Source organism: Jaculus jaculus, chromosome 4 (assembly GCF_020740685.1).
Source record: "Jaculus jaculus isolate mJacJac1 chromosome 4, mJacJac1.mat.Y.cur, whole genome shotgun sequence".
NCBI classification, from domain to species: Eukaryota; Metazoa; Chordata; class Mammalia; order Rodentia; family Dipodidae; genus Jaculus; species Jaculus jaculus.
The window spans coordinates 42664609-42692267 of NC_059105.1; the positions used below are offsets into that span (position 1 = coordinate 42664609).

The 27659-nt window shown below is 43.0% G+C and overlaps 1 protein-coding gene across 1 annotated transcript in view; it reads left to right on the forward strand.

The window, feature by feature from the left end:
• Rftn2 (raftlin family member 2) overlaps positions 1–27659 on the forward strand; it is a 78008-nt gene that overhangs the window by 27710 nt on the left and 22639 nt on the right. The window contains exons 4-7 of the mRNA XM_045147211.1: positions 5591–5867; positions 9059–9262; positions 21740–21861; positions 22970–23073. Coding sequence (XP_045003146.1) covers positions 5591–5867; positions 9059–9262; positions 21740–21861; positions 22970–23073 — 707 coding nt within the window. The remainder of the gene's footprint in view (positions 1–5590; positions 5868–9058; positions 9263–21739; positions 21862–22969; positions 23074–27659) is intronic.

A 27659-nucleotide genomic window follows, 5' to 3' on the forward strand; every position in this document is an offset into this window, starting at 1 on the left:
TACAAAGAATAGAGCAGGTGGCATGTGGCACATGGCTGTGAGTCAGCTCTGAGAGGTGGAAGTAGGAGGATCAGGACTTCAAGATCATCCTCAATGACATAGTGAGCACAAGACCAGCCAGGGTTCATGAGACTGTGTTTCAAAAAACAAACAAACACAATAAAAAGTTTTAAAAACACAACAGATAAGCCAGGTGTGGGGCACACGCCTTTTATCCCAGTACTCAGGAAGTAGAGGAGGAAGAATCACTGTGAGTTCGAGGCCAGCCTGAGACTACATAGTGAATTCTGGGTCAGCCTGGGCTAGAGTGAAATCTTACCTCCTTGAAAAAACAAAATAAAACAAAAACAAAGATTAGGGAAACCAAACGCGGTGCCTTATGCTTGCAATCCCAGAGTAAGTGAGGCAGGAGGATGGCCATGAGTTCAAGGACAGCCTGGGATATATAATGAGTTTCAGGCAAGCCTGAAACTTTAAGACTTTGTCTTGAAACAAAGAGAGCCAGACATGGTGGCACAAGCCTTTAATCCCAGCACTCAGGAGGCAGAGGTAGGAGGATAACCGTGAGTTCAAGGCCATTCTGAGACTTCATAGTGAATTCCAGGTTAGCCTGGACCTGAGTGAGACCCTGCCTCAAAAGAAAGAGAGAGAGAGAGAGAGAGATGGTTTAGTGGTTAAGGCACTTGCCTGTGAAGCCTGATGACCCATGTTCAACTCCTCAGATCCCACGTAAACCAGTTGCACAAGGTGACACATGCACAATGTCACACATGCACAATGTCACACATGCACACAAGGTGGCTCATGTGTCTGGAGTTTGATTATAGTGGCTGGAGGCCCTAGTGTACAAATTCTCTCTCTCCCTCTCTTGCTCTCTCTCATTTAAAAAAAAAAAAAACCGCCAGACTGTTGGGCCTGCCTAAAAAAAGAAAAAGAAGCCAAGCGTGGTGGCGCACGCCTTTAATCCCAGCACTCGGGAGGCAGAGGTAGGAGGATTGCCAAGAGTTCGAGGCCACCCTGAGAATACATAGTGAATTCCAGGTCAGCCTGAGCCAGAGTGAGACCCTACCTCAAAAAACCAAAAAAAAAAAAAAAGAAAGAAAGAAAGAAAGAATTTTAAAAAAAGAAAGAAAGAAAGAAGTAGATCAAGCAATCCTGACATGATGGCACAGGCCTTTAATCCCAGCACTCATGAGGCAGAGGTAGGAGGATCACTGCAAGTTTAAGGCCAGCCTAGGACTACATAATGACATCCAGGTCAGCCTGGGCTAGAACGAGACCCTATCTTGAAAACAAAACAAAACAAAAAGAATAGGGAAGAGATAGATGATTTGCTCTGCCAGGACTCAAACAGTATTAAAGCACTTGTCCCAAATTACATAGAGTTAAAAACATAGGGCTTGGGCTGGAGAGATGGCTTAGCAATTAAGGAGCCTGCCTGTCTTTGAAGCCTAAGTATTCATGTTCAACTCTCCAGGTCCCATGTAAGCCAGATGCACAGTGACACAAGCACAACGTCGCATATGCACACAAGGGGGCGCACACATCTGGAGTTCGATTGCAGTGGCTGGAGGCTCTGGCATGCCAGTTCTCTCTGGCGCTCTCATTCTCTCAAACAAAATAAAAAGGCCAGTCTGAAGCTGGGTGTGGTGGTGCGTGCCTTTAATCCCAGTGCTCAGGAGGTAGAGGTAGGAGGATTGCTGTGAGCTCAAGGCCACCCTAAGACTACAGAATAAATTCCAGGTCAGCCTGGGCTAGAGACCCTACCTAGAAAAAAAAAAAAATCAAGAGTAAATCTGCAGTAATTGTGTCCTGTGGAAAAATCATTTTCAGACTATTAAGGATATTAATATAATTCCGTCTTAAATAAAATGAGTCCATGGACAGCAGATGTGAAATGAAATAATGAGAGCATTGGTATAAACCTGGCTGATAGTATTTAATGCAAATAAAAAGTGAGAAACTAGAAAATGAAATTGAATTTTTTTGTTGTTTTTTAAGTATTTATTTATTTAGTTATGAGTGAAAGAAAGAGGCAGATAGTGAATGGGAGCACCAAGGACTCTAGCCACTGCAAACGAACTCTAGATGCATGTGCTACTTTGTGCATCTGGCTTATGTGGGTCCTGGAGAATCAAACCTGGGTCCTCCAGCTTCACAGGCAAGTGCCTTACCACTTTGTCACCTTTCCAACCAATAATTGAAATTATTAAATCCAGCATTGGCAAAGCTTTTTGTTTGTTTGTTTGCTTGTTTTGTTTGTTTTTCGAGGTAGGGTCACACTCTAACCCAGGCTGACCTGGAATTTACTATGTAGTCTTAGGGTGGCCTCAAACTCACACGGTGATCCACCTACCTCTGCCTCCCAAGTACTGGGATTAAAGGTGTGTGCCACCACCCCTGGCAGGCAAAACTTTAAGAATAGTTAATATCACTGGGCAGAGTTCAATGCCACCCTGAATTCCAGGTCAGCCTGAGCTACAGTGAGACCTTACCTTGGAAAACCAGAAAAAAAAAAAAAAAAAAAGGATAGTTACTGTCCACCTTGCAATGGGCATTATAGTAGGTTAGCACAGTACTCCTGAATATCAATTTAGTAATGAAAGCCTCCCAAGTCCTGTTTCATTTTTCTAATCACTTTTGGGAGTCTATTCCAAATAAAATTACTTTAAAAAAGAAAAGATCATTTTCATATGCAGATATCTAATGAATACTGAGTAATACACCAAAATTCCAACACCTAGAAAACATCAAAGGAAATACTGTTATGTCAACATGATTGAATATTTTATGAGAATTAAGCATGATAGCTAGATTGGCTATAGAGATAGAAAAATCTACAAAGATAAAATTAATTGAAACTTTTTTTTTTTTTTGAGTTAGGGTCTCTCTGTAGCCCAGGCTGACCTGGAATTCACTACGTAGTCTCAGGCTAGCATTGAACTCACAGTGATCCTCCTACCTCTGCCTCTGAAGTGCTGGGACTAAAGGCGTGCATCACCACGCTCAGCTTTAATTGAAACTTTTTTAAATTGACATATAGAGATTTAGGTATCATTCGTTCTGAAATTTTTAAATACAGTTGTTTTTATTGATTCTCATCATCCCTTCTATTCCCAATCCTCCTCCAAATTCCTTTCTCCCCTCCTAAGACACTTTCCTCCTTCATTTACTAAATACATATTGACTAAACTAAAAAAGTAGACACTCATAAAAATTCTAAATCAATAGAACTTTGTGGTGAAGACTATTTTTAGTTACATTGCATATTTATAAGTTTTTAGTTGACCAAAAGCATAAGGCACTTCCTTTCAGGTAAGAAAATGTGAGATTTGAGCCAATTGTGGTAGCCCACATCTGTAATCCTAACACCTGAGAGAGAGGCTGAGACATTAGGAGGAGTTCAAGGCCAGCTTGAGCTACAAAGGGAGACCTTGCCTCAAAAGAAAAAGAAAAAGAAACTATGAAATTTGCTTCTGTTATTTTTAAACTTTTTTTTCTTTTTTTTTTGGAGTAGAGTCTCACTCTAGGCCAGGCTGACCTGGAATTCACTATTTATTCTCAGGGCGGCCTCAGACTCCTATCTCTGCCTCCCACATGCTGGGATTAAAGGTGTGCACCACCACACCAGGTTTGTTGTTGCTTTCAAACTTTAAATAACTACTTGTGTGGATTAGCTGTGGTTTGTGTCCAGCTACTAATAGCTGCTGCTGTTTCCAATTTAAATACAAAGTCACCATTCAATGGGCCTTATAGGAATGGCATTTGAGCCTAGATTTTTATAAACAAAGTGCACATACTGTTTACTACGACTATTCTGGGAAACTCTTTCTGGGAATAAATCCACTCCAGACAACTTCTTTCAAAAACAAAACTGTAGCTACTAATTTAGTCGTAATAGATCCCCATCAGAGCCCTTGTTTTGAATTTGACTTCCTGGACACAGTCAAAGATCGACTTAAACAGGAAAGTACTGTTATTTCAGCAGTTAGAGTAATGGGACTATTTCATGAAGAGACAGGCTTCAGGAAGCAGAGTACATGGGTATGAACAAGAGCAGTGGATGAATGCCAAAGATTATTTCTGAATGGTTGTCCTGTGTAAAGAGTTGATTGCTGAGCAGTTAACATTGTACTAATGCCCACTGTGTGTGTTCATTACTATGAATTGAGCACTGCCTAGTGCATGCCAGCACTCCACTCCTGAGCTGTCTCCACAGCCTCAACCACTCCTTTTAAATTTTCGTTTTCATTTTCTTCTCTTGGGATTTAAAAAAAACAAACAAACATATAAAATATCAATCTTCCAACTTAGAAATGGAAGGTATCACTTGGGAGGCAGAGGTAGGAGGATTGCCACCCTGGGCGCACGCCTTTGATCCCAGCACTCGGGAGGCAGAGGTAGGAGGATCACCATGAGTTCAAGGCCACCCTGAGACTACATGGTAAATTCCAGGTCAGCCTGGGGTAGAGTGAGACCCTACCTTGAAAAGCAAAAAGCAACAACAACGAAAACAAACAGGGAAGGTATCAATTATCAATACAGGGCTTGTAGCACTTGTCACCAGACCCTGCCAGGTAAAGTATTCTAATAAGGGAAAGAAAAAAAAAATCCCTGATTTCTTAATTCCTATAAATAAATAAGACGTAAAGAAAGCACTGGCAATAATTGCCCCTTCCTACTTGTAGAATGCCATGCCTTCTTACACCTCCTTTTTCTCTTCTAAGCCACCTGGTAAGGGGGAAATGTGGTTTGTGTTAAGTCTTAACGCCCTGCTATCTCAACCGTACGGTGCAAGCCACAGTCTTTGGCGCCCCCAGTCCCCAGTGCTCGGAATCCTCCTCGGTGGCTGGAGCTGAGCTACCCCAGTTCTTCTTGATCGTTTTTGCTCTGCTGCATTCTCACTGCTGGTATTTCTGTTTGTAACCTCCAACAGAAGTCTTTCTTGCTACCCTGGTAATACTTAAAAGTTTTAGCATAAATGTTTATAACAGTGACCATCTAAACGTACTGCTGTTTCTTCATCTTAACTTTTTTTTTGGGGGGGGGGTTTCAAGGTAGGGTCTCACTAGCCCAGGCTGATCCAGAACTTACTATGTCATCTCAGGGTGGCCTCTGCCTCCCAAGTGCTGGGATTAAAGGCGTGCACCACCATTCCCAATTTATCAATGTCTGCTTTAATAATGAAGATGAATTTAGCATTTAGAAGTGATATTTGAAGGGATTCTGGAATAGTTTTTGATTTTTCGGATGAAACTGGAAAGGTCATCTCTACATGCTCTCCAAAAATCATACTATAAACTTACTAGCTCTTTCTAAATGTGGCCTTTCAGAGAAAACTACGGCTCCTGTTTTGTTTTGTTTTTTAAGCTCTAACATGTATTTGTTCTGCTTGACAAGTCCTGATGATCCAGAAACGTGCTTGCAGGAGCCGTGCTAACTCAGAGGTATACTTAGTGAACGAGCCTGTCTTTGATTACTAGTCAATTTATTTCAATTTCTATTGCATTCCCTAAATTAAACTGAAGAATAAATTCATCAATGTAAATGTGCTTCACCTTTTGCTCTACCATCTCTTTTTAAACCTCAGATTAATGTTAGTGCTAAAAGAGGCATGAAATTTGTTGGATTCATCTCCCAGCACCATCCACCATCTAAATGCTGTAATGGAACCAACCATGATGGACAGGCAGAGGCAGCGCCGCATGTGAGACGCAGCTCAGATGAGAACTGCAAGAGCTGGGATGGAGGGACACTAGGCGGGCAGTCACCTGAGAGCGGGATTGAGGAAGCTCACCAGGAAGGTGGGCCGTGCCAAGTGGAACGAAATGACAGCCTCAGCGACTCCAAGCTAAAAAAGGGAGAAGGTAACGGCAAGATGAGTGGAGAGAGAACATATTCTTTGATATTTATTTATTTATTTGCACTTGCTGGGGCTGGGCATGCCGGGTCCTCTTGCTGCTGCACACCAGTATCAGGTAATGAATGGCCACCATTTTTGGCATTTTCCAGCTTATGCGAGCGGCTTGGGAATTGAATGTGGAAAAGCAGGCTTTGTAAGCAAGCACCCTTAACTGCTGAGCCATATTCCCAGCCCAATGCCATTTTTAAGTTTTTATTTTATTTTATTTTATGTATTTATTTGAGTGCGTGGGTATCTTGCCACTGTAAATGAATGCCAGGTACATGTGCCACTTTGCACCCAGCTTTAAGTGGGTCCTAGGGAATTGGACCTGGGCCATCAGGCTTTGCCAGAAGTGCCTTTAACCACTGAGCCATATCCCTGTTTAAGTTGCGTAAAATACATCTTTGAGATTTTTATAAAGACAATAAGACAAAGTGACTTTCTACAGAGTATGAAGACTTAGTGGACTAATATAAACTTATGGCTTAAATAATTTTCATAGGGCTGGCTCAGTGGTTAGAGGTGCTTGCTTGCAAAGTCTGCTAGCCTAGGTTCAGTTCCCCAGTACCCATGTGAAGCCAGATACACAAAGTAGCACACATATCTGGAGTTTGTTTACAGGGGCAGAAGGCCCTGTTGCACCCATACTCACTCTCTCTGCGTCTGTCTCTCTCAAATAAATAAATAAAAATATTTCTGAAGATGATTATAACCGACAATAAGACAGGCATCAGACCAAAGTTTTCCCATGCACATAATGCAATGATTGGTTTCCATGTGGTCATCCAACCCCACTTGGAACAGGAAGAGCTATACACACGCTCCCAGAAGTGACCAACACAGAAAGCTGTTCTAATTCATGTTTGCCCTTCTAAACAGTGTGTGAGAATTTTAGCTCGGGCCTTTCCCATTTCATGGATGATTTTCACCTTTGAAATTAATTGGCTTTCTTTGATCATCACTGGACTCTGAAGCAGCATATCATGGTGAAACAATTATTAGAACAATAGTGCTGCAGCCAGCAACGGCTTTAAACAATCATTTTATTCTTCTTTGCCAACTAGCAAGTTTTCCCAAGAAATTGAGATGATTTTAATCACACTTTTTTTTTTAACGTTTGAAGTTTCCTTGCACCTTTAAAGGCATTTTAAAAGCACTATCAAAGCAAATCAAAGGATCAGATAGATAGATAGATAGATAGATAGATAGATAGATAGATAGATAGACAGACCTTGAAGTTAACAAATAGTATAGGCTCTATAGTCAGAGGCCTCAATGTCTTTATAAAATGAGTACAATTGTAGCGCCTTTCTCATAGTAAACAAGAGCTGTCTGCAAAGTACTCAGCCCAGTGCCTGGCACAAAATAAACTCCAGTAAGCTAGCCGCTATTAGCTGAGCCTTTGATCAGCATTGGCTCTGAAGAGCACCGTGGAGCCATAGCTTCCGTGGCTTCTAATGAGATGTGCGCAGCATCCCCCGCATGGCACACCTCCATGGGACCACAGGAGCACCGTCTCCTACAGAAGTAGCCGGAGCATTTCCCAGTTCAGCCTCTAGTTCAGCAGGTCGCTAACAACCACCCTGGCTTCCCTGCAGCAGGACCCCACGGGAGTGTGAAGGGTGAGGGGTCATAGGCAGCGCTGACGCTGTGATCAGACAACTGGTCTCTATCTCCAACCTGCTGTTCCTCTTACACTTCATGCAGAGTCCACGCTGGGGTGGTGTCTCCTTGCAGCCAGTGAAGCCCTAAATCCAATATGTCTCTTCAGTTATGACTTTCCATTCTGCTTTCTAATTAGTTTAAATTATATACTTCTCAATTACTGTTCCATAACAATACTTCTTAATTGGGGATGGGAAAGGGGAACATGGTAGCATAGAGAAGAACATGGAATCCAAATACTTTTGTTTTTGTTTGTTTTCAAGGCAAGGTCTTACTCTAGCCCAGGTTGACCAGGAATTTACTATGTAGTCTCAGGGTGACCTCGAACTTGCAGTAATCCTTCTACCTCTGCCTCCCAAGTGCTGGGACTAAAGGCATGTGCCACCAAATACTTTCGTCTATAATAAAAGTGAGAGATTAAACTTCTGAAAACATAATTTTGGGTGTTCCTAGGCCACAAGTTAAGAATTTGCCAGTTTCTAGTAAATTAGAAGACATGACTCAACACCTCTGTGTCTAAGAATTAATACATAATTTTTAAACTAATATATATATGTGTGTATATATACATATATATATATACTTATATATAACTATATATTTAAAAATAAAAGCTTTCATTAGGACAAAAACCACCAAATTCATTATAGTAGTTTTTATACTTTTTTTGTTTTGTTTTTTCAAGATAGGGTCTCTGTTTAGCCCAGGCTGACCTGGGATTCACTGACTATGCAGTCTCAGGCTGGCCTTGAACTCATAGCAATCCTCCTATCTCTGCCTCCCGAGTGCTGGGATTAAAGGCATGTGCCACCACGCCTGGCCAAATATACATTTTTAATATTTTATCTAAATAGATAAAATTTATTTGCTTATGGATACTTACCAATGGCTACCATTTAATAAAATGTTTCTCCCTCCTCCCCCAACTATTACCTGCTGATAATTCCTCAGTGAGGGGAGCAGTCTTGTGAGCATATCCACCATCCATGAGGAATATTTACTGGTCTTATCATGTGCAGGTCTTATGCACACAACCACAGCTGTGAATGCATGTGTGCAATGCACCACCACACTGGCTATAGTAGTTATTTCTAAAGAATGGAATCAGGCTGGGTGTGTGGTGCACTCTTTTAATCCCAGCACTCGGGAGGCAGAGGTAGGAGGATCGCCATGAGTTTGAGGCCACCTTGAGACTACATAGTGAATTCCAGGACAGCCTGGCCTAGAGCAAGACCCTACCTCGGGGGGAAAAAAAAAAAAAAGAATGGCTCAGAGCCTGCATCCTATACTATATGGTGGCCTCAACTGTATCCATGTCTCATTTCTGTGGGAAAAAAAAAAGTACAAAGCTAATGTAGCATAATGTTAACACTGAGTGGTGGCTACTTTTATTATTTGAAATACCTCATGACTAATAAAGAAGTTTAAGAATCTTTGGTCAATGAAACAATGTTTCCCCCTTTCTCTTCCTGGAATACTTAACCCCAGATAGCAAGTTGTACACCGTCTTCAATGTCTTTGATGAGGATTCCACTTGCTGGGCCTACCAGGAGGGCACCTTGTCAATGAAAGTGACCAGGAAAGGAGCTGTCATCAGTACCCTTGATGCCGACTGGCTGGAGCTAACGACGTTTTACTATAAGCAAGGCTTATCATTAATTGACTCTTTTGTGTGCTGGGAAACACCGAAAGGTGAGTTTTTATATTCTATCAAAATAACTAAGACTTGGGTCACAATTGGTGAAAATGTTTTTGCCTCGCAAGTTCCGTAGCCAAAAGGACAGGCATTATTCCTCAGGAAACAGATTCCAGTTGCTATGCAACGATGTAGTTTGTTGTTGTGTTTTGTGTGTTTGTTTTATATTTTTTCAAGGTAGGGTCTCACTCTGGCCCAGGCTGACCTGGAATTCACGATGTAGTCTCAGGGTGGCCTCGAACTCACAGCGATCCTCCTACCTCTGCCTTGGGAGTCCTGGGATTAAAGGCATGCGCCACCACGCCCAGCGCGGTGCACTCGGGAGGCAGAGGTAGGTGAATTGCCATGAGTTTGAGGCCAACCTGAGATTACATCGTGAATTCCAGGTCAGCCTGGGCTAGAGTGAGACCCTACCTCGAATAAAAAAAAATTCATGGGCTGGAGAGATGGCTTAGCAGTTAAGGCATTTGCCTGCAAAGCCAAAGGATCCCGGTTCAACTCTTCAGGACCCACGTAAGCCAGATGCACAAGGTAGCGCATGTATCGGGAGTTCGTTTGCAGTGGCTGAAGGCCCTGGCATGCCCGTTCTCTCGCTCTCTTTCATAAATAAATAAATAACTTTTTTTTAATTTCCTGAGCCAGGCATGGTGGTTCATGCCTTTAATCCCAGCACTCGGGAGGCAGAGGTAGGAGGATCTTCGTTAGCTGGAGGCCAGCCTGGGACTGCAGAGTGTGAATCCCAGGTCAGCCTGTGCTAGAGTGAAGCCCTACCTTGAAAAAAAAAAAAAAAAAAAACTTCCTGGTCATGAGGAGATGGCTCAGCTTTTGAGGACTTGCTGCTTAAGCATGGAGGCCTGAGACCACCTGAGTTTGACTCCCCAGAACCCACATGAAAAGCTGGGCATGCCGGGTATGGTGGTATACACCTTTGATCCCAGCACTCACAAGGCAGAGGTAGGAGGAACATTGTGAGTTGGAGGCCACCCTGAGACTACATAGTGAATTCCAAGTCAACCTGGGCCAGAGTGAGACCCTACCTCAGAAAAAGAAAAAAAAAAATCCTGGGAGTTGGTGTGGTAGCATGTGCATACTCAGGAGGCAGAGGTAGGAGGATTTTCATGAGTTGGAGGCCACCTTGTGACTACATAGTGAGTTCCAGGTCAGCCTGAACTAGAGTGAGACTGGACCTCAAAAAAAAAAAATTACCAGGTCCTTTTAACCAAGATTAAAGACCACGCCCACTGGCGTTCCTCAAAACACAGCTTTTTGCAGAGGTACTTGGCACACAGAAAATGCTCAATAAATACTTCTTAATACTGATCTGAAATCATTCCCAACTTGGCTTCTATGGAAATAGCAAGATTAATGAAAAGACAGTGGACTTTGAAACCTGACAGACAGAGATTAAATCCTATTTCTTCTACTTACTAGTTCTGTGATGTCAGAAAATTGGTGGAGCTCACAGAGTCTACGTTTCCTAAAGGGAATATAAAAATACTCTTTAATGCACAAGGTGACACTTGTGTCTGGAGCTTGTTTGCAGTGGCTGGAGGCCCTGGCATGCCCATTCTTTGTCTCTCTGTCTCTCTCTCTCTCTCTCTGCTTCTTTGTAATAAATAAATAAAATAAAATAAAATAAAATAAAATAAAATAAAATAAAATAAAATAAAATAAAATAAAATAAAGGTAAAAAATACTCTTTATTTTATTTTATGGTAAAGATAAGGTGACTCCTACAGTAAGTACATGGCAGGGAGAGTTCGTTTTCTACTTAAATGTTCTTCCTCGACCTTTGTGAATGTACAGTTTCATACTGTGATTAAGAATCATCTATCTGGAATTATTTTTGTTTTTCTCTCCCTCTCTCTTTTGCAGAGTCTATGTTGGAGTCATTTCAAATTTTGGTTTGTGACAAACTGTCTAAGAAAAAACAAAAATATTCTCACAGTCTCTCTCAGGCATTCCTGCCATAGGCCTGGCCTGGTGAGAATAAAATTAGCTCCAGCAGTTGCCAGCCAGAAACTCTGTAGGGCTTTTGTTCTGGAAGCTCAGAAGCGTTCAGAAGCCCCCGGGGAGACACTCCCTCTCTGCTAGCTCCAGAATGTCTTGATAAACTTTTTACATGGAGGGTTACTCAGACCCCTTCTGAGCGCCACAGTCTGTGGGGTCTGGCCAGGGGGTGTGGATGTCATTGAGACTTTCCTGAGAGAAGGCATGAAAGGCTCAGAGGGGAAATTGTGACCAATGTCCATGTCACTGTGCAAAGCAAGTCAGAGGAAGCCGGACTGAATCGGCCCCTTTGTTCTGCGACGTTTGACGCTGGACATCCAAAGCATATGGGGGACAATGCATATTCTGTTTGGACTTGTTTCCGTCTTCACCCCAAATAGTCAGAAGTCAGCCCAACACAGGGAATCAAAGTACAAAACCAGACATCGCTCAGAAATTTAAACACATTACTGCACAAATCATTCTGAAGAAAATGCTCCAGAAACAGAGAAGGGGAAAATATTTTTAAAAGGTTACCTACTTCAGCCCAGTATGTAACTACTGTAAGATCTGTGGTGTTCCTCTCAGCAGCCTTTTGTGTTTTCAGGAGCTCCCTGAGACACAGAGAGAGGGAGAGAGAGAGCACGTGCGCTTGGCCTATAAAATCCCCATCATCTCCAGATGATAGTCGTTCCAACATCTTTTAAAAAATATTTATTTAGGGGGCTGGAGAGATCGCTTAGTGGATAAGGCACTTGCCTGCAAAGCTAAAGGACCCAGGTTCAATTCCCCAGTACCCATGTAAAACCCAGACACAGGAGTTCATTAGCATTGGCTTGAGGCCCTGGCATGCCCATTCATTCTCTGTGTGTACGTGTCAAATAAAAAAAAATAAAAAATTTTTAAAAATACTTATTTATTTACTTTTTTAAAAAATATAAGACACACAGAGAGAACATGGGTGTGCCAAGGCCTCTTGCCACTGCAAATGAACTCCAGACTTTGTGTGTTAGGTACTGGGGTACTGGGAATCAAACCCATACCAGCAGGCTTCACAAGCAAGTGCCTTTAAGGGCTGAGCCATCTCCCCAGCTTTTCCCCACATCTTACAGCTACATTTTGTTTTTGACTTTTGTTTGTTTGTTTGTTTCTTTTTCCAGGTAGGGTTTTGTTCTAGCCCCTGCTAACCTGGAATTCACTATGTACTCTCAGGGTGGCTTTGAACTCATGGCAATTCTCCTACCTCTGCCTCCCGAGTGCTGGGATGAAAGGCGTGTGCCACCATGCCCAGCTAAGGCTGCATTTTGATTGCTTATAAATTCTCTTCATTTCAAGGTACCAATGAAGTGTGCAATGGGGTGACAACATCGAAGTGTGTATGTAGGTCTTTGTTTCACATATGGGTAAACACCAGGCACTGGAATTTGCAAGAATGACAGATTGGCCTTCTTTGGTACCTTCAGGAAGCAAGCATGAGGTATCAAGCAGTCATGTTATGGAAGTATCAAAACATCCATATCTAACTTCAAATTATGAAAATTATTAAGACCTTACCCAATGGGCTATTATGGTAGGGGTACCAGGGAAGAACTTATTAGAAGGGAAGGCCAGGCAGTCAAGAAACTGGAAGAAGCAGGCATATGAGCCAGGAGTAGAATATTTGAGGCAGCAGAAGCACCTACAGATGTACCAGTTGCCTGGCTATGTGTCACTGAGGGGAGAAGATGGCTGTAGACAAGGTGGAGAGATGACCAGCAGCCCATACAGACTTGTACTGTCAATAAGCAATGACAAGGGCTAACAGGCATGTTTAACTCTTGTTTATTTCTGAGAGAGAGAGGCAGATAGAGACTGGGCACACCAGGGCCTACAGCCTCTGCAAATGAACTCCAGACACATGTTTCACCATGTGCATCTGGCTTACATGGGTACTGGGGAATTGAACCTGGGTTCTTAGGCTTCCCAGGCAAGTGCCTTAACTACTAAGCCACCTCTACAGCCCATACGTTTAACTCTTTACCACCATTGTTCTAATCATTGTGCACTAACTAATCATTTCATCCCCATGGCAGCACTCTGAGACATGGATGGTTATTCTTTTATAGGTAAGGAAACGAAGGCACGCAGATACTAAGTACCCATGGTTACACAACTAGGGAGTAGTGAGGCCTGGAGTGTGTGCTCTCCCCGCCCCCTTTTTGGTTTTTCGAGGTAGCGTCTCACTCTAGCCCAGGCTGACCTGGAATTCACTATGGAGTCTCAGGGCAGCCTTGAACTCATGGTGATCCTCCTACCTCTGCCTCCCGAGTGCTGGGATTGAAGGCGCCCAACACACCCGGCTGGAGTGTGTACTGTGAACCCTCATGCTGGGATCTATTTATTTCACTTCACTGGTTGATGATTTAAAAAGGGAGTCATGAATTGCGCGCACGCATGTGTGTGTGTGTGTGTGTGTGTGTGTGTGTGTGTGTGTGTGTGTGTGTTTGTAGTGTGTGTGGTATATGTGGGTAGAGCATATATGTGTGTGCACTCATGTGTAGAGATGTGTGTACATCCAGGCACACTCCTGTGGAGGCCAGGGGCAGATGTGGTCTCCTCCTCTATCACTCTTCCACTTTATTTCCTGGAAACAGGGTCTCTCTCTGAACCCGGAGCTCACCATCTTGCTACGAGACTGCTGACAGGAAAACCCCGGTGAGCCTCCTGTTTCTGCCCTGCTCAGCTGAGGGGATACAGGTCTGCTCACCACAGCCAGCTTTTTACATAGGTGCTAAGATACGAACTCAGGTCCTCATAGTTCTCAAATTTGTGCAAAAAGTTTCCTTAGTCATCTCCCCAGCCCCCTGATTTACATTGTTTTAAAGTCCTACTCTACCACTGAAACAACCTTGCAGACTTTAAGAGGGGGGAACTTTTTTCCTTCCTTACCTTCCTTCCTTCTTCCCTCCCTCCCCACCTCTTTCTCTCCTTCTCTCTTTCTTCCTTCCTTTCTTTCTTTCTCTCGGTTGTTTTTATGAGGTAGGGTCTTACTGTAGCCGTAGGCTGGCCTAGAATTCACTATGTTGTCTCAGGTTGGCCTCAAATCACAGCATTTCTCCTACCTCACCCTCCTGGGTACTAGGATTAAAGGCATGCATCACCATGCCTGGCCAAAAAAAAGAAAAACCTACTGAGGCTGGCCTTGAACTTGTGGTCCTCTTGCCTTAACCTCCCAGGTAACGAGATTACAGGTGTGTGCATCGCCCCACCTGGCCAAGATAAATATATTTGAAAGGAATGCAAAGCTTGCATGGATTTTTCCACTTTCATTTATTCACTTGCAAGTAGAGAGAAAGAGAATGGGAACCCCAGGGCCTCCCGCTACTGCTAACGAACTCCAAATGCATGCACCACTTTGCTCATCTGTCACTGCAGGTACTGGGGAATCAGACCAGGGCCATCAGGCTTTGCAAGCAAGTGTCTTTAACCTCTGAGTCATCTCTCCAGCCTTTGTGTAGACTTTTTTTAAAAATATATTTTATTTATTTATTTGAGAGAAAGAAAGAATAGGCATACCAGGACCTCTGACCAATGCAAATAAACTCCAGATGCATGTGCCACCTTATTGTGCATCTGGCTTTACCTGGGTGCTGGGGAATTGAACCTGTGTTCTTTGGCTTTGAGGCAAGTGCCTTAACCACTAGACCATCGCTCCAGCCCCCTTGCATGGACTTTTAAGACAGACCTGGACATTAAAGGAACTTTGTGCTTACTGTAGGTCACTTCAGTGTCTCCCTGGAGATCACCTTTCAAGGATGTGGGGACACTTTACTGGTGGTGGGATTCCATTTTTAAACAATGAGAAATAGTCATACCAGAGCTTTCTAACTTTGTGTAATGCACACAGAAAAGGTGCTACTAAGGTCAGACACATAAGTATGTGTGGATGAATCTTCTCAGGGTCGGTGGGGGCGCCCTGGATTTTGGCATACCCACAACCTGGTCTCAGCTCTCTGGTGGGCCAAGGCACATTGGTTGGAAAGCTATGTTGTGCAATTACTACCTCCATTACCTGGAGAGGTGACACTATGAGCGACTGAATGGTCACTTCCCCACAAGGCCTTCCCAGCCATCGCCCCTAGCTAACTTTTTTAAAAAAAAATTATTGACAACTTCTATATTTACAGACAATAAACCATGATTTCCTCCCCTCCCCCACTTGCCCCTTCACAGCTCCACTCTCCATCATATCTCCTCCCTCTCTCCATTACTGTCTCTTTTATTTTGATGTCATTCTCTCCCATTAGTCTCTCTTTTATTTTGATGTCATCGTCTTTTCCTCCTATTATGAGGGTCTTGTGTGGGTATTGCTAGGCACTATGAAGTCATGAATATTGAGGCCAATTTCTGTGTCTGGACAATTGCATTGTAAGGAGTGGTACCCTTCCTTTGGCTCTTCTATTCTTTCTGTCACCTCTTTTGCATGGACCCTGAGCCTTGGAGGGTGCGATAGAGATGTTTCAGTGCTGAGCGCTCCTCCACCACTTCTTCTCAGCACTGTGGTGCCTTTTGGGTCATCCCAGTGGTCATCGCCATCTGAAAAGAAAAGCTTCTCTAACCAAAAGTGAGAGTAGCATTAATATATGAATATGAACATTAAGTGTAGTGCTTTCAGGGCAGTTTGGAGAGAATAATATATGCATTTAGCTAGACAAGAGCAGGCCTTATACCCCTAAGGCTCATGACCTCCCCTGCCATAGGTTTTTGATTAGGTTTTCAGTACCAGACATGTATTCCCTCCCATAGAGCAGGCCTCCAGTCCAATTAGAGAGCAGCTGGTTTCCCCTAGAGCAGACATGCCACTATTGCACCCATTCAGTCATTTGGCCTGTCTGACCAAACTTGAGGCTTCCAGTGTCCACTATTTTCATTGCTGATGACTTCTGCCCCCCACAGGGCTGGGGACTTGCTTTAACCCAGGCTGACCTGGAATTCACTATGTAGTCTCAGGCTGGCCTTGAACTCACAGCAATCCTCTTACCTCTACCTCCCAAGTGTTGGGACTAAAGGTGTGTGCTACCATGCCTGGCCATAGCTACCACTTCTGTTGTAAGAATATCTCAGAAACAATAACTCTGTCCTTGAAATGTCAGGCCTAGCATCAGTGGCTCTGGGTCGTGGTGTGGGCCTTGAGGAGCTCTGAAGGAAGGAGGCCTTTGAAGTTCAGCATGTTCAGTGCGTTCATTCTATGTGTACTGGACAGAAACACAGTACTCAAGATACAGAGCATCTCTGGAATCCCAGCAGTTCTCATTCCTACTCAGCTCAGTGCCCTTCTGTTCCCTCACTGATGGTTCCTGGACAGCTTGCGCTTGGATTTCAATGAGGATGAATTGTACCCTTTCCTGGGGTGCAGATGTAAGGGAGCCAACACAGCCAGCCAGGCTTTCCTCTTCTGCATCTGGATTTTTTGCAGAACATCATATCTTGAAATTCACCCATGATATTGCCTAGCAATGAGCCTCCTTTTAGTCCCTGTGTCTGTTGCTCCCATGTTGTGTAGCCTTGTGTGAACCTGCTACACTTTCTTTAAAAATAAAAAAAAAATTATTTGCAAGCAGAGACAGACATACAGAGAATAGGCATGACAGGATCTCTTGCAACTGCAAACGAACTCCAAATGCATGTGTCACCTTATGTATCTAACTTTGCATGGGTCCTGGGGAATCAAACCCAGGTCATTAGGTTTTGCAGGCAAGTGCTTTAACTGCTGTGCAGTCTCTCCAGCCCTAGACTTTCTTTTAAACTAAAAAAGTTGAGAAGTACTAGTGTATCCCAATGTTGAAAACAGACATGAAGGTTGGAGGGATGGCTTAGCGGTTAAGGCGTTTGCCTGCAAAGCCAAAGGACCCAGGTTCAATTCCCCAGGACCCACGTTAGCCAGATGCACAAGGGGGCACACATGTCCGGAGTTTGTTTTCAGTGGCTGAAGGCTCTGGCATGCCCATTCTCTCTCTCTCTCTCCCTCTCTTTCTCTGTCAAATAAATAAATAAATAAAATATTAAGAAAAAGAAAACAGACATGGCCACGGAGCTTATGGTTTGCACAGCTATAGCCAAAAAGAAACAAAAAGCAAGTTGTAATTGACTACATAATTATCACAATGTGCAATTATTTCAAAGTCTATAAAAAGGGACTTGGAATAATTTAAAGATGATCAGGGGCCAGAGAGATAGCTTAGTGGTTATGGCATTTGCCTGCAAAGCCAAAGAACCTAGGTTTGATTCCCCAGGACCACATAAGTACAGATAGTCTATGCATATGGAGCTCATTTGCATGGCTACAGGCCCTGGCGCACCCATTATCTCTCTCTCCCCCCTCCCTCTTTCTCTCAAATAAATAAATGACTTTTTTAAAAAGATGATCAGATTTGACTGCATTCATTACTTTGACATGACAGTGGACAAGTACATTCAAGGAGAGTAGACAGGGCTAGAGACATGACTCAGTGGTTAAAGGTGCTTGTGCTCAAAGAGAGTGACTATCTACGTAAGTACAGAACCAATCTCAACTGGTAAGTTAAAATTTACTGTTTTCTTGGGAACCACTCCAAAAAATGTAAATTTTTTCTTCTATTTTATTGCAAACATGACTTTGTCAAAAAAAATAATAATAATAAGCCAGGCATGGTGGCACATACCTTTAATCCCAGAACTCACTCAGGAGGCAGAGGTAGGAGGATTGCTGAGCATTCAAGGCCACCCTGGGACTACACAGTGAATTCCAGGTCAGCCTGGGTTAGAGAGTCTACCTTGAAAAAAAAAAACCAAAATGAAAATAATTTGCTCTAAAAGTTCATAGTTGAGCTGGGGAGAAGGCTCAGCAGTTAAAGGCTCTTACTTGATAAAGCCTGATGGACTCAGGTTCAATTCCCCAGCATCCACATAAAGCCACTGGCAAGTCAAACACATAGGCACACACACACACACACACACAGAGAGAGAGAGAGAGAGAGAGAGAGAGAGAGAGAGAGAGAGAGAGAAATAAAAATTTAAAATAAAATATAAGCCTGTTAATAAAAAGTAAAACTGTCAATTGCATTGAAATTAGTTTCATTTTTATTGTCCTTAAACCTAAAATACATGAAAACTTTGTAGGCCTTTATTACTTAGAAAACTATCAGAGAAACCTTATTGTGGCATTGCACTGTTTAAAGACCACAATGTTTAATCAGCACATGACTGTGAGGGGAAAATGTCTTCTACTGCAAAATAGGAGACAAACAATTTCCATTAAATCTGTTTAGTTGAGGCCAGATGGTCGTTGTCAGCTATTCAAGAAAGTCAGAGGCCTTCCCTTCAAACTTCCTTCCTGCAGGAATTCTTTTGACAATGACTTCTGTTTAGGGTCTTCCTGTCACTGTTTTGGGGTGGTTTGGGGTTGAACCTTGAGATAAAAAATTATTCTGTGTTTATAATTTTTAATGATCTTACCACACAATAATTTTAATATCATACCCCTAATTTCAAGGATTGACATCTTTTTTTTCTTTTCTCAATTTTTATTAACATTTTCCATGATTATAAAAAAAAATCCCATGGTAATATCCTCCCTCTCCCCACTTTCCCCTTTGAAATTCCATTCTCCATCATATTCCCTACCCATCTCAATCAGTCTCTCTTTTATTTTGATGTCATGATCTTTTCCTCCTCTTATGATGGTCTAGTGTCAGGCACAGTGAGGTCATGGATATCCAGGCCATTTTATGTCTGGAGGGAGCACGTTGTAAGAAGTCCTACCCTTCCTTTGGCTCTTACATTCTTTCTGCCACCTCTTCTGCATTAGACCCTGAGCCTTGGAAGTTGTGATTGAGATGTTACTCAGTACTCCAGTCACTTCTTTCCAGCACTATGATACCTTCTGAGTCGTCCCAAGGTCACTGCCATCTGAAAAGAGAAGATTCTCTTCCCAAAGTGAGAGTAGCGTTGATATAAGGATATAAATATTAAGAGAAGTGCTTACTGGGCAGTTTGGTAAGCATAGTATATACATTTTTCTAGACATCAGCAGATGTTATACCCCTAGGGCTCTTGACTACCCCTGTTTTAAGTTTTCAGTGTCAGGGATGTGTTCCCCCCATGGAGTGGGCCTCCAGTCCAATCGGAGGGCAGTTGGTTTCCACCATGACAGATGTGCCACTATTGCACCCGTTGGCTCATTTGGCCTGGCTGGCCAATTATAAGGCTTGCCGTGTCCACTGTTGAGTATCTTCACTGGTGGTATCTCTTTCTCCCATTGAACTATATGTAGAATGGCTTCTTCCAGCTTTCTGTCAGCTGGTCTACATGGAGGAGGTTATCAGCTCAGTTCCAGCAGGATTTCTCAGTGGCCTTGCAGCCCAAGTATGTGGAGTCTTTAGCAATAGGGTCTTACCATCGATTCCTGGTGGGAAACCAAGGGTCTCGGCAATGGCCTATAATGTTTTGGGGGCATCAGGGACCTCCCTGGTGAACAACTCATTGGTGGTAAAGGATTGACACTTTTGGTGTTTCTGCTCATGACATAATAGCTGTGCACATGCCAGCCAGATAAGAAACCAAATTTTGAATTCAAGGTGAAGATCATTTCCAGTTGCTTTTTTTAAAAAAATATTTTTTGTTTATTTTTTATTTATTTGAGAACAATAGACAGAGAGAAAAAGGAACATAGGTAGAGAGAGAATGGGTGCTAGGACTTCCAGCCACTGCAAACAAACTTCAGATGCATGCTCCACTTGTGCATCTGATTTACATGGGTCCTGTGGAATCGAGCTTTGAACCGGGGTCCTTAGGCTTCACAGGCAAGCACTTACCACTAAGCCGTCTTTCCAGCCCTTCCAGATGCTTTTGATATTGACTTTGCACTCACTGCAGCGCATTAGTTCATTTTTGTTTTTGCTATGGTAGTTTTCATGTGTGTAGTTTGTTTTAGTCCAGTGAAATATAAAACTGTATTTTTACATTTGGGGGGGGGAAGAAATATCCAAAGATATTATTGGATGTTATTGATTTAGCCTAACAAATTTTTGTTTTGTTTTTGTTTTGAGGCATGCAGCACAGGCTGGCCTTGAACTGACTATGTAGCTGAGGGTGATCATGGGTTTTGTTTTGTTTTGTTTTTTCTTTTTTTTTTTTTTTTTTGTTTTTCGAGGTAGGGTCTCACTCTATCACTCTAGCCCAGCCTGACCTGGAATTCACTATGGAGTCTCAGGGTGGCCTCGAACTCATGGCAGTCCTCCTACCTCTGCCTCCCGAGTGCTGGGATTAAAGGCATATGCCACCACACCCGGCTGAGTTGTTGTTTTTTAAATTATTTATTTTCCAGCAGAAAGAGACAGGCAAAGAGAAAGGGTGCACCAGAGCTTCTAGCTGATGCAAACAAACTCCAGATGTATGCTCCCCTTTGCGCATCTGGCATTACGTGGATACTGAGGAATTGAATCAGGGTCTCCTGGGGAATTGTTCCTGGGTCCTTAGGTTTTGCAGGTAAACGCTTTAACTGCTGAGCCATCCCTGCAGTCCTGACCTTGAATTTCTTTTAATTTTTTTGTTTTTATTTATTTATTTGAGAGTGACAGACAGAGAAAGAAGTAAAGAGAGAGAGGAGAGTGGGTGCACCAGGGCTTCCAGCCACTGCAAAGGAACTCCAGATGCATGTACCTCCTTGTGCATCTGGCTAACATGAGTCCTGAGGAATCAGGCCTCAAACCAGAGTCCTTAGCCTTCACAGGCAAGCGCTTAACCAGTAAGCCATCTCTCCAGCCCCTGACCCTGAATTTTTAATACCCTAGGATTACAGGCTCCTTCCTTCCCTATCTTCCAAATTCTAGGATTATGGGCCTCAACCATCATGCCCAGTCTCCTTTATGATGGTAGGCATTGAGCCTGAGGCCTCACATATACTAGGACAGCATTCTACCACTAAACTGCACTCCTCCCCTATAAAAGGACATTTTAAAAAAATTGTCAGCCAGACGTGGTGGCACACGCCTTTAATCCCAACACTAGGGAGGCAGAGGTAGGAGGATCACATGAGTTCAAGGTCACCCTGAGACTATATAGTGAATTCCAGGTCAGCCTGGACTGGAATGAAACTCTACCTTAAAAAAATCAAAAAAAGGGCTGGAGAGAGGGCTTAACGGTTAAGGCACTTGCCTGCAAAGCCTAAGGACTCAGGTTCAATTCTCCAGGTCCTACGTAAGCCAGATGCACATGGTGGCATATGCATCTGGAGTTTGTTTGCAGTGGCTAGAGGCTCTGGTGTGCCCATTCTCTCTCTCTCTTTCTCCCTCTCTGTCTCTAATAAATAAATAAAAATAAAATATTTTTTTAAATTGCCTTTCAGCTTCCTATAGTTATCTTACACATTTAGAAGATCATATATATATATATATATATATATATATATATATATATATATAATAATTTGTATATGACCTTTGTGAATTATATCCTTTTCCCCACAGGGGACCATTTGCCTAAATCTTTGGAAGGATTTTTCATCTATGAAGAAGAAGGTTCTGGAGTTCCAGGTTCTAATAGGAGAGGAAATGATGCCATCGTGGTGGAACAATGGACTGTCATTGAGGTGAGCTTTACTTTCATATTTGACTTTGCACCTAAATACCTTCACTGCCTGGCACATGTAGTGTCTTGAGGTGTCCACAGTTTAGCATTTCATCATAAATGTATGAATACACTTCTTCCATGTGCTTTACTTAGGGTACACTTTTTGGTAAAATAGCAAAACTAATTATCCATACATAAAAGTAGTTCCACAAAATCTGGAATTCTAACCCTAAACAAAATCCCCTAGCACTGAAATTATCACTATAAAAAAATGCCTTGACAATTGATGGAAAATATAAAAAGAATCATTCAACTAGTATTTTTACCTCCAAGCGATCAGCATGATGGACTTTTTTTAAACCTTATGAACTGACATTTGAAGACAAAAATCTCCGAAAGGTGTTTCGCTCACCAGGGGCAAATGCTCACCCAGCACTGTCCTGAATAGTGAGCTCCGGCACGGCTGTCGATGTGGTGCATGGTCAATTCACGCGGCACCCGATGGACTGCCCGTGAGGCAGACAGACTGGACGCAGGTGTCCTGTGCACAGGAGGCACTTGCAGACAGACTCTTGTAAGAGACATGTTTTGCCTACCTGGCCTTTCAGAGACCATAGAGGGATATATCCAGGTTTCAAAGAAACCAGGAAGTATCTTCGAGGGCATTGGGTGCGATTTGGGGGAAAGAAGTAGTGTCAAGTAAAAACAAATCCCAGTCATCAAAAGCAGCGAAAAAAAAAGGCCATGTCACCTTCACTGCCCCCGCCCACTGCCTCTGGTCTTCCCTTCCCAGTCCCTAGACCAATGTCCCTGCACATGTGCTGTGTAAACTTCTTGGATCCAGATGTCCTAGAGAGATGTTATTAAATGCAGGTCCCAGATCCACACCTCAGTCTGAGAACTGCCCTGACAAGACCAAAGAAAGGCCTGTGGCCCTCTCCACCCACGGTGCCTGTAAGAAGGTAGCGGGCGCAGAGAACGAAGCCTCGGGAAGCTGCAGCCCCTTGAGAGGGTACCCGGCAGAGCGTGACCTCCCCGCCGTAACACCCATCAGCCCCCATCCTAACTACAGTGTAGCTGTCTCACTTTGCCATTAGACTGTCAGCTCTTCATGCTTATTCATGCAGGGCTGTGAAATCAAAACGGATTACGGCCCCCTACTGCATACTCTGGCTGAGTTTGGATGGCTTCTGACAAGCGTGTTGCCTACACCTATACTGAGACATGACAGGTAATGCCCAAGCATCCTCACCTACTTATGTAACTCTAAATTAGGTGTTCATCTGGGAGATGACTCAGTTTAACAAAGGGTTATTTAAAGTCTACAGGAAACATTTCACAGAACTTCTAATCTAATTTCATGGAAACTTGGAAGTTACCAAAACCAGTCCCTTTGTATTACAGACATATGAACTATGAGATCTCTGCACTACGTAGACAAAGCCCCCAGCATGCCCCAGGCTTAGTTAGGTCTGCCATTCTGCTATGGAGCTGGCCAAGGAGAGGCTGATGACCCCCTTCCCTCCCCTTCACTGTGGCGGGTTGCCCATCCCCTAGACCAGATACCAACACGAGTACTAACTTCTCCTCTTCTCCTTTTACTCACTTTCCTGGAAAGGAAAATCTGAGTTGCCAGGCTTTTATTAGTCAATTAGTTTTTGAGAAAAGCCAATTCATTCCTATACGTCTAGTGCTTCACTAGCCCTTCAAACCTAGGGGTATTCTCTTTGCCCTCACTGGCATCCCAAACATGATTGACTTCCAAGGTCGTCCTGCCTGGACCACCTGCCCTGATGGTACAGTGGCCCGAGGAACCTGGGCTTTTGGTGGAATCACCATGGTTCCCTGTGCCCAGTAACTGTCAGGTGTAACCAAACAGAAAACTCCCCTTTCCTAGTGACCCAGTATCCTAGTCAACTGTAAAAACTTGTGACAGACATGGCTTTAAAGTAAGGCCACACCTTCTTCAAAGCAGGGAGAGGGATTAAGCACAGAGCGAAGATACTGGAGCTTAAAGAGCAAAGAGGGGTGGTGAGAAGTAAGTAAAGTATTAGTCCATTTTCTTCTCAGAAATTTACAGTCACTGTGCTCAAATAGAGTGGCACTGTGTGACATATTATTTCCCAGCTTTCTCTGTCTATGACATGCCTGTCAAATTACCATCCAGCACTGATTCTCAAGATCTAATCTTAAGCATCATGTCTATGAAAATACAGATGCGGGCTGGAGAGATGGCTTAGCAGTTAAGGTGCATGCCTGTGAAGCCTAAGGACCCAGGTTTGATTCTCCAGGTTCCACGTAAGCCAGATGCACATAGTGGCACACGCGTCTGGACTTCGTTTGCAATGACTAGAAGCCCTGGTGCACCCATTCTCACTCTCTCTCCCTCTGACTGTAATAAATAAATAAAAATAAAATGTTAAATATATATATATAGGTGCTAGGACTGGGAAGATGGCTCAGCCGTTAAAGACCCATGTTCATGTGTTTGTAAATACAGATGTTGCAGGCCCACCCTAGTAAGATAGACTTGGAGGGTTGCATGGACCCAAGCTCCTCAAATACACCAACATTCAGCAACTGTTCAGCAGGTAGTAAAAGAGAAAAGAACTCCTCAGTCTTCCTGACCCACATCCAGGATGCCTTCAGCAGCACGGCTCTGTTCCCAGCCACTCCAAACACCCCCTCAGAACAGCCTGTGTGCTTGGTGCCCTCGACTCTTTAGTGGCTCCTCTGACTACCTATTGTAGGGTGTAATTTGGCCTGATGCACTTAGAATTACAGACACAAATTCAGAACCTTTTCTCTTCCTCTCATTCATTCAGGGATCCTGGCTGGTCTCTGGAGTCTAAGCATTTCGCACAGTGCTCTGCATGAATGGGCACTAGCTCTGGCAGCAAGCCCTCCTGATGCCCAGTGGCAGAATGTGGGCTTGAGCTCCTGTACCATTTCCTGCATCCGGTCAGGGTTGGTTTGGGGATGAGGAAAGAGCTGTGCCCAAGGGTGGGACTAAAAAGCCTCAAGTATATCAAGTACACTGTAGAGGGAGAAACATGACATTAAATTGGACTTGACCACTTTGTGCCAAACTACATACGATCATGGTCTGCACCCAGTGTTTGGGAGACTCGCTGGCATGAGAGTGGCTGCACATTATTTCTAGAGGGGAGGAAGGGAGGAAGAGACAGGACCTCACCGTCATGCATGCCTCTGTGGCATCCCCAGATCCTATGGGCGTAAGGGAGTCACAGAAGTGGGCCTCTTGTGCCTTCTCTGGAAGGCTTATCTTTCTTTACACACGATTACAACAGCAAAGGGGCCAGTTGTTTATTATAAAAATATTATAAAAATTTTAAAAATGGGACACAGTATGAAATTCTTTCATTATTAAACTAGTCAAAGAAGTTATAAACTATCCATATAATAGAATAGTATGAGGTGATACAAAAAAAAAAAAAAAAGAATGAATAAGCCAGGTGTTGGGGCACTCACCTAAATCCCAGTACTCAGTAGATCCATTCGGGAAGAGCAGGAGTTCAGCCACATAGAGAATTTGAGACCAACCTAGATTATTTGAGAACTTGTCTCACCAAACAAAAAAAAAAAAAAAAAAAGAAGAAGAAGAAGAAGAAGAATGTGGACTGGAGAGATGGCTTAGCAGGTAAGGCACTTGCCTATGAAGCCTGAGGACCCAGGTTCAATTTCCCAGTACCTACATGAGCCTGATGCACAAGGTGGCACATGTATCTGGAGCTCATTTGCAGTGGCTAGAGGCCCATTCTCTCTCTCTCTCTCTCTCTCTCTCTCTCTCTGTCTTTTTCTCATCTCTCAAATAAATTAATTAATTAAATATTTTTAAATGAGTAGCTCCATACATATATATGTATATACACACAAAACAAATTATTTCTGTAACAATTATGTTTCTTAAAGGAAAATTTTAGGACAATATTAAAATAAAATTCCAATTTTTAAAAAATTTTTATTAGCATTTTCCATGATTTTAAAAAAATATCCCATGGTAATTCCCTCCCTCCCCACCCCCCCACACACTTTCCCCTTTGAAATTCCATTCTCCATCATATTACCTCCCCATCACCAATTTTTAAATTTTATACATTTTTAGTTTAGCAAAACAATGAGATGCTTATAGCAAATTCTAACGAGTGGCTAGCTTTCAGGATTATGGTAAGGAAGTGGGGACTCATTTATTTACATACAATTATTATTATTATTTGATTTTGTTTTGTTTTGTTTTTCAAGGTAGGGTCTCACTCTAGCCCAGGCTGACTTGTCACTCACTCCTTAGTCCCAGGCCGGCCTTTGACTCATGGTGAGGCGATCCTCCTACCTCTGCCTCTCAAGTGCTGGAATTAAAGATGAGCACCACCACACCCAGCTTGATTTCTTTTATTTCTTTTAATAAATGTACACTTCCTTATTTTTAAATTTTTTTAAATTTTTTATTTATTTATTTGAGAGCAACAGACACAGAGAGAAAGACAGATAAAGGGAGAAAGAGAGAGAATGGGCGCGCCAGGGCTTCCAGCCACTGCAAACGAACTCCAGACGCGCGCGTCCCCTTGTGCATCTGGCTAATGTGGGACCTGGGGAACCGAGCCTTGAACCGGGGTCCTTAGGCTTCACAGGCAAGCGCTTAACCACTAAGCCATCTATCCAGCCCAACTTCCTTATTTTTATAACAGATAAAAAGCAACAGGTCAATTAGCCAATAAAAAGGCACTTATAAGAGGGTTTGTTTCCATCACTTAGCCTGGGGCTTTGCACTCAGGTTGGGGCAAGCTTATAATCTGTTGAATCTAATATACTAATCAATGGCTAGAGGAGGTATTTTATTTATATTAGGTTCTATAGGAGCACTAAAAAGAAGATTATAGATGTCAAAGTGAAACAGGACCTTCAAACACTAAAGAGGTTAAAGAGCAGCATCGCCACTTCATATGCTACTGACCTTGGACCAGAGACAGTAGAAAATGTAATTAAACAGTAACTATGCCCCAAGGCAAACTATAAAACACAGTGTTCTGCTCTTCTTTTATATGCTAGGAAGCATTGTGTAATTTTGTTGGTTTTATTCCTTTGCAATTTGTGACTTGGCTCCTTCTAAGTACTTGCAAATGGGCAATGTTTTGTTAGTCACTATTTGTCACTCTGACAAAACACCTAAGAAAACAACTTAAGGAAGGAAAGGTTTATTTTGGCTACTAGTTTGAGAGATTTCATTCAAAGTGACTTGGCATCATCACTGTGGGCTGGCATTAAGAGAGAACCTCAGGGGCTGGGAAACTGGCTTAGTGGCTGGTGCTTGCCATGCAAGCTTGAGGACCTGAGTTCAGAACCCCAGCACCCACCTAGAATGCCAGGCACGGCAGTGCATGACTATAACCCCAGCATTGCAAGGATGGTGAGAGGCAATCCTTGGAGCTTGCTGGCTAGTTGAATCTGTGAGCTCTAGATTCAAAGAACAAGGTAGAATGCGACTGAGGAAGACACCCAAGCATGTTCTCACATGTGCACCTGCATAAAGATGTGTGACCACATATGTACGTTCATACATACAATCACATATACCAAGCAAACACACACACCAAAAAGAGGGAACAATTTTATTGCAGACAGCAGGTAGTGAAGCAAAGCTGCTCACCTCATGAAGTCCAGGAAGCAGAAAGAATAAGTCACAACAGTATAAAATTAAGATAAAGGCTCACCATTGGTATCTAGTCGTGAGGATTGTTGATAAAAACCGTTCATGAACTGGAGGGGTGGCTCAGCAGCTAAGAGTATTTCCTGTGCCAG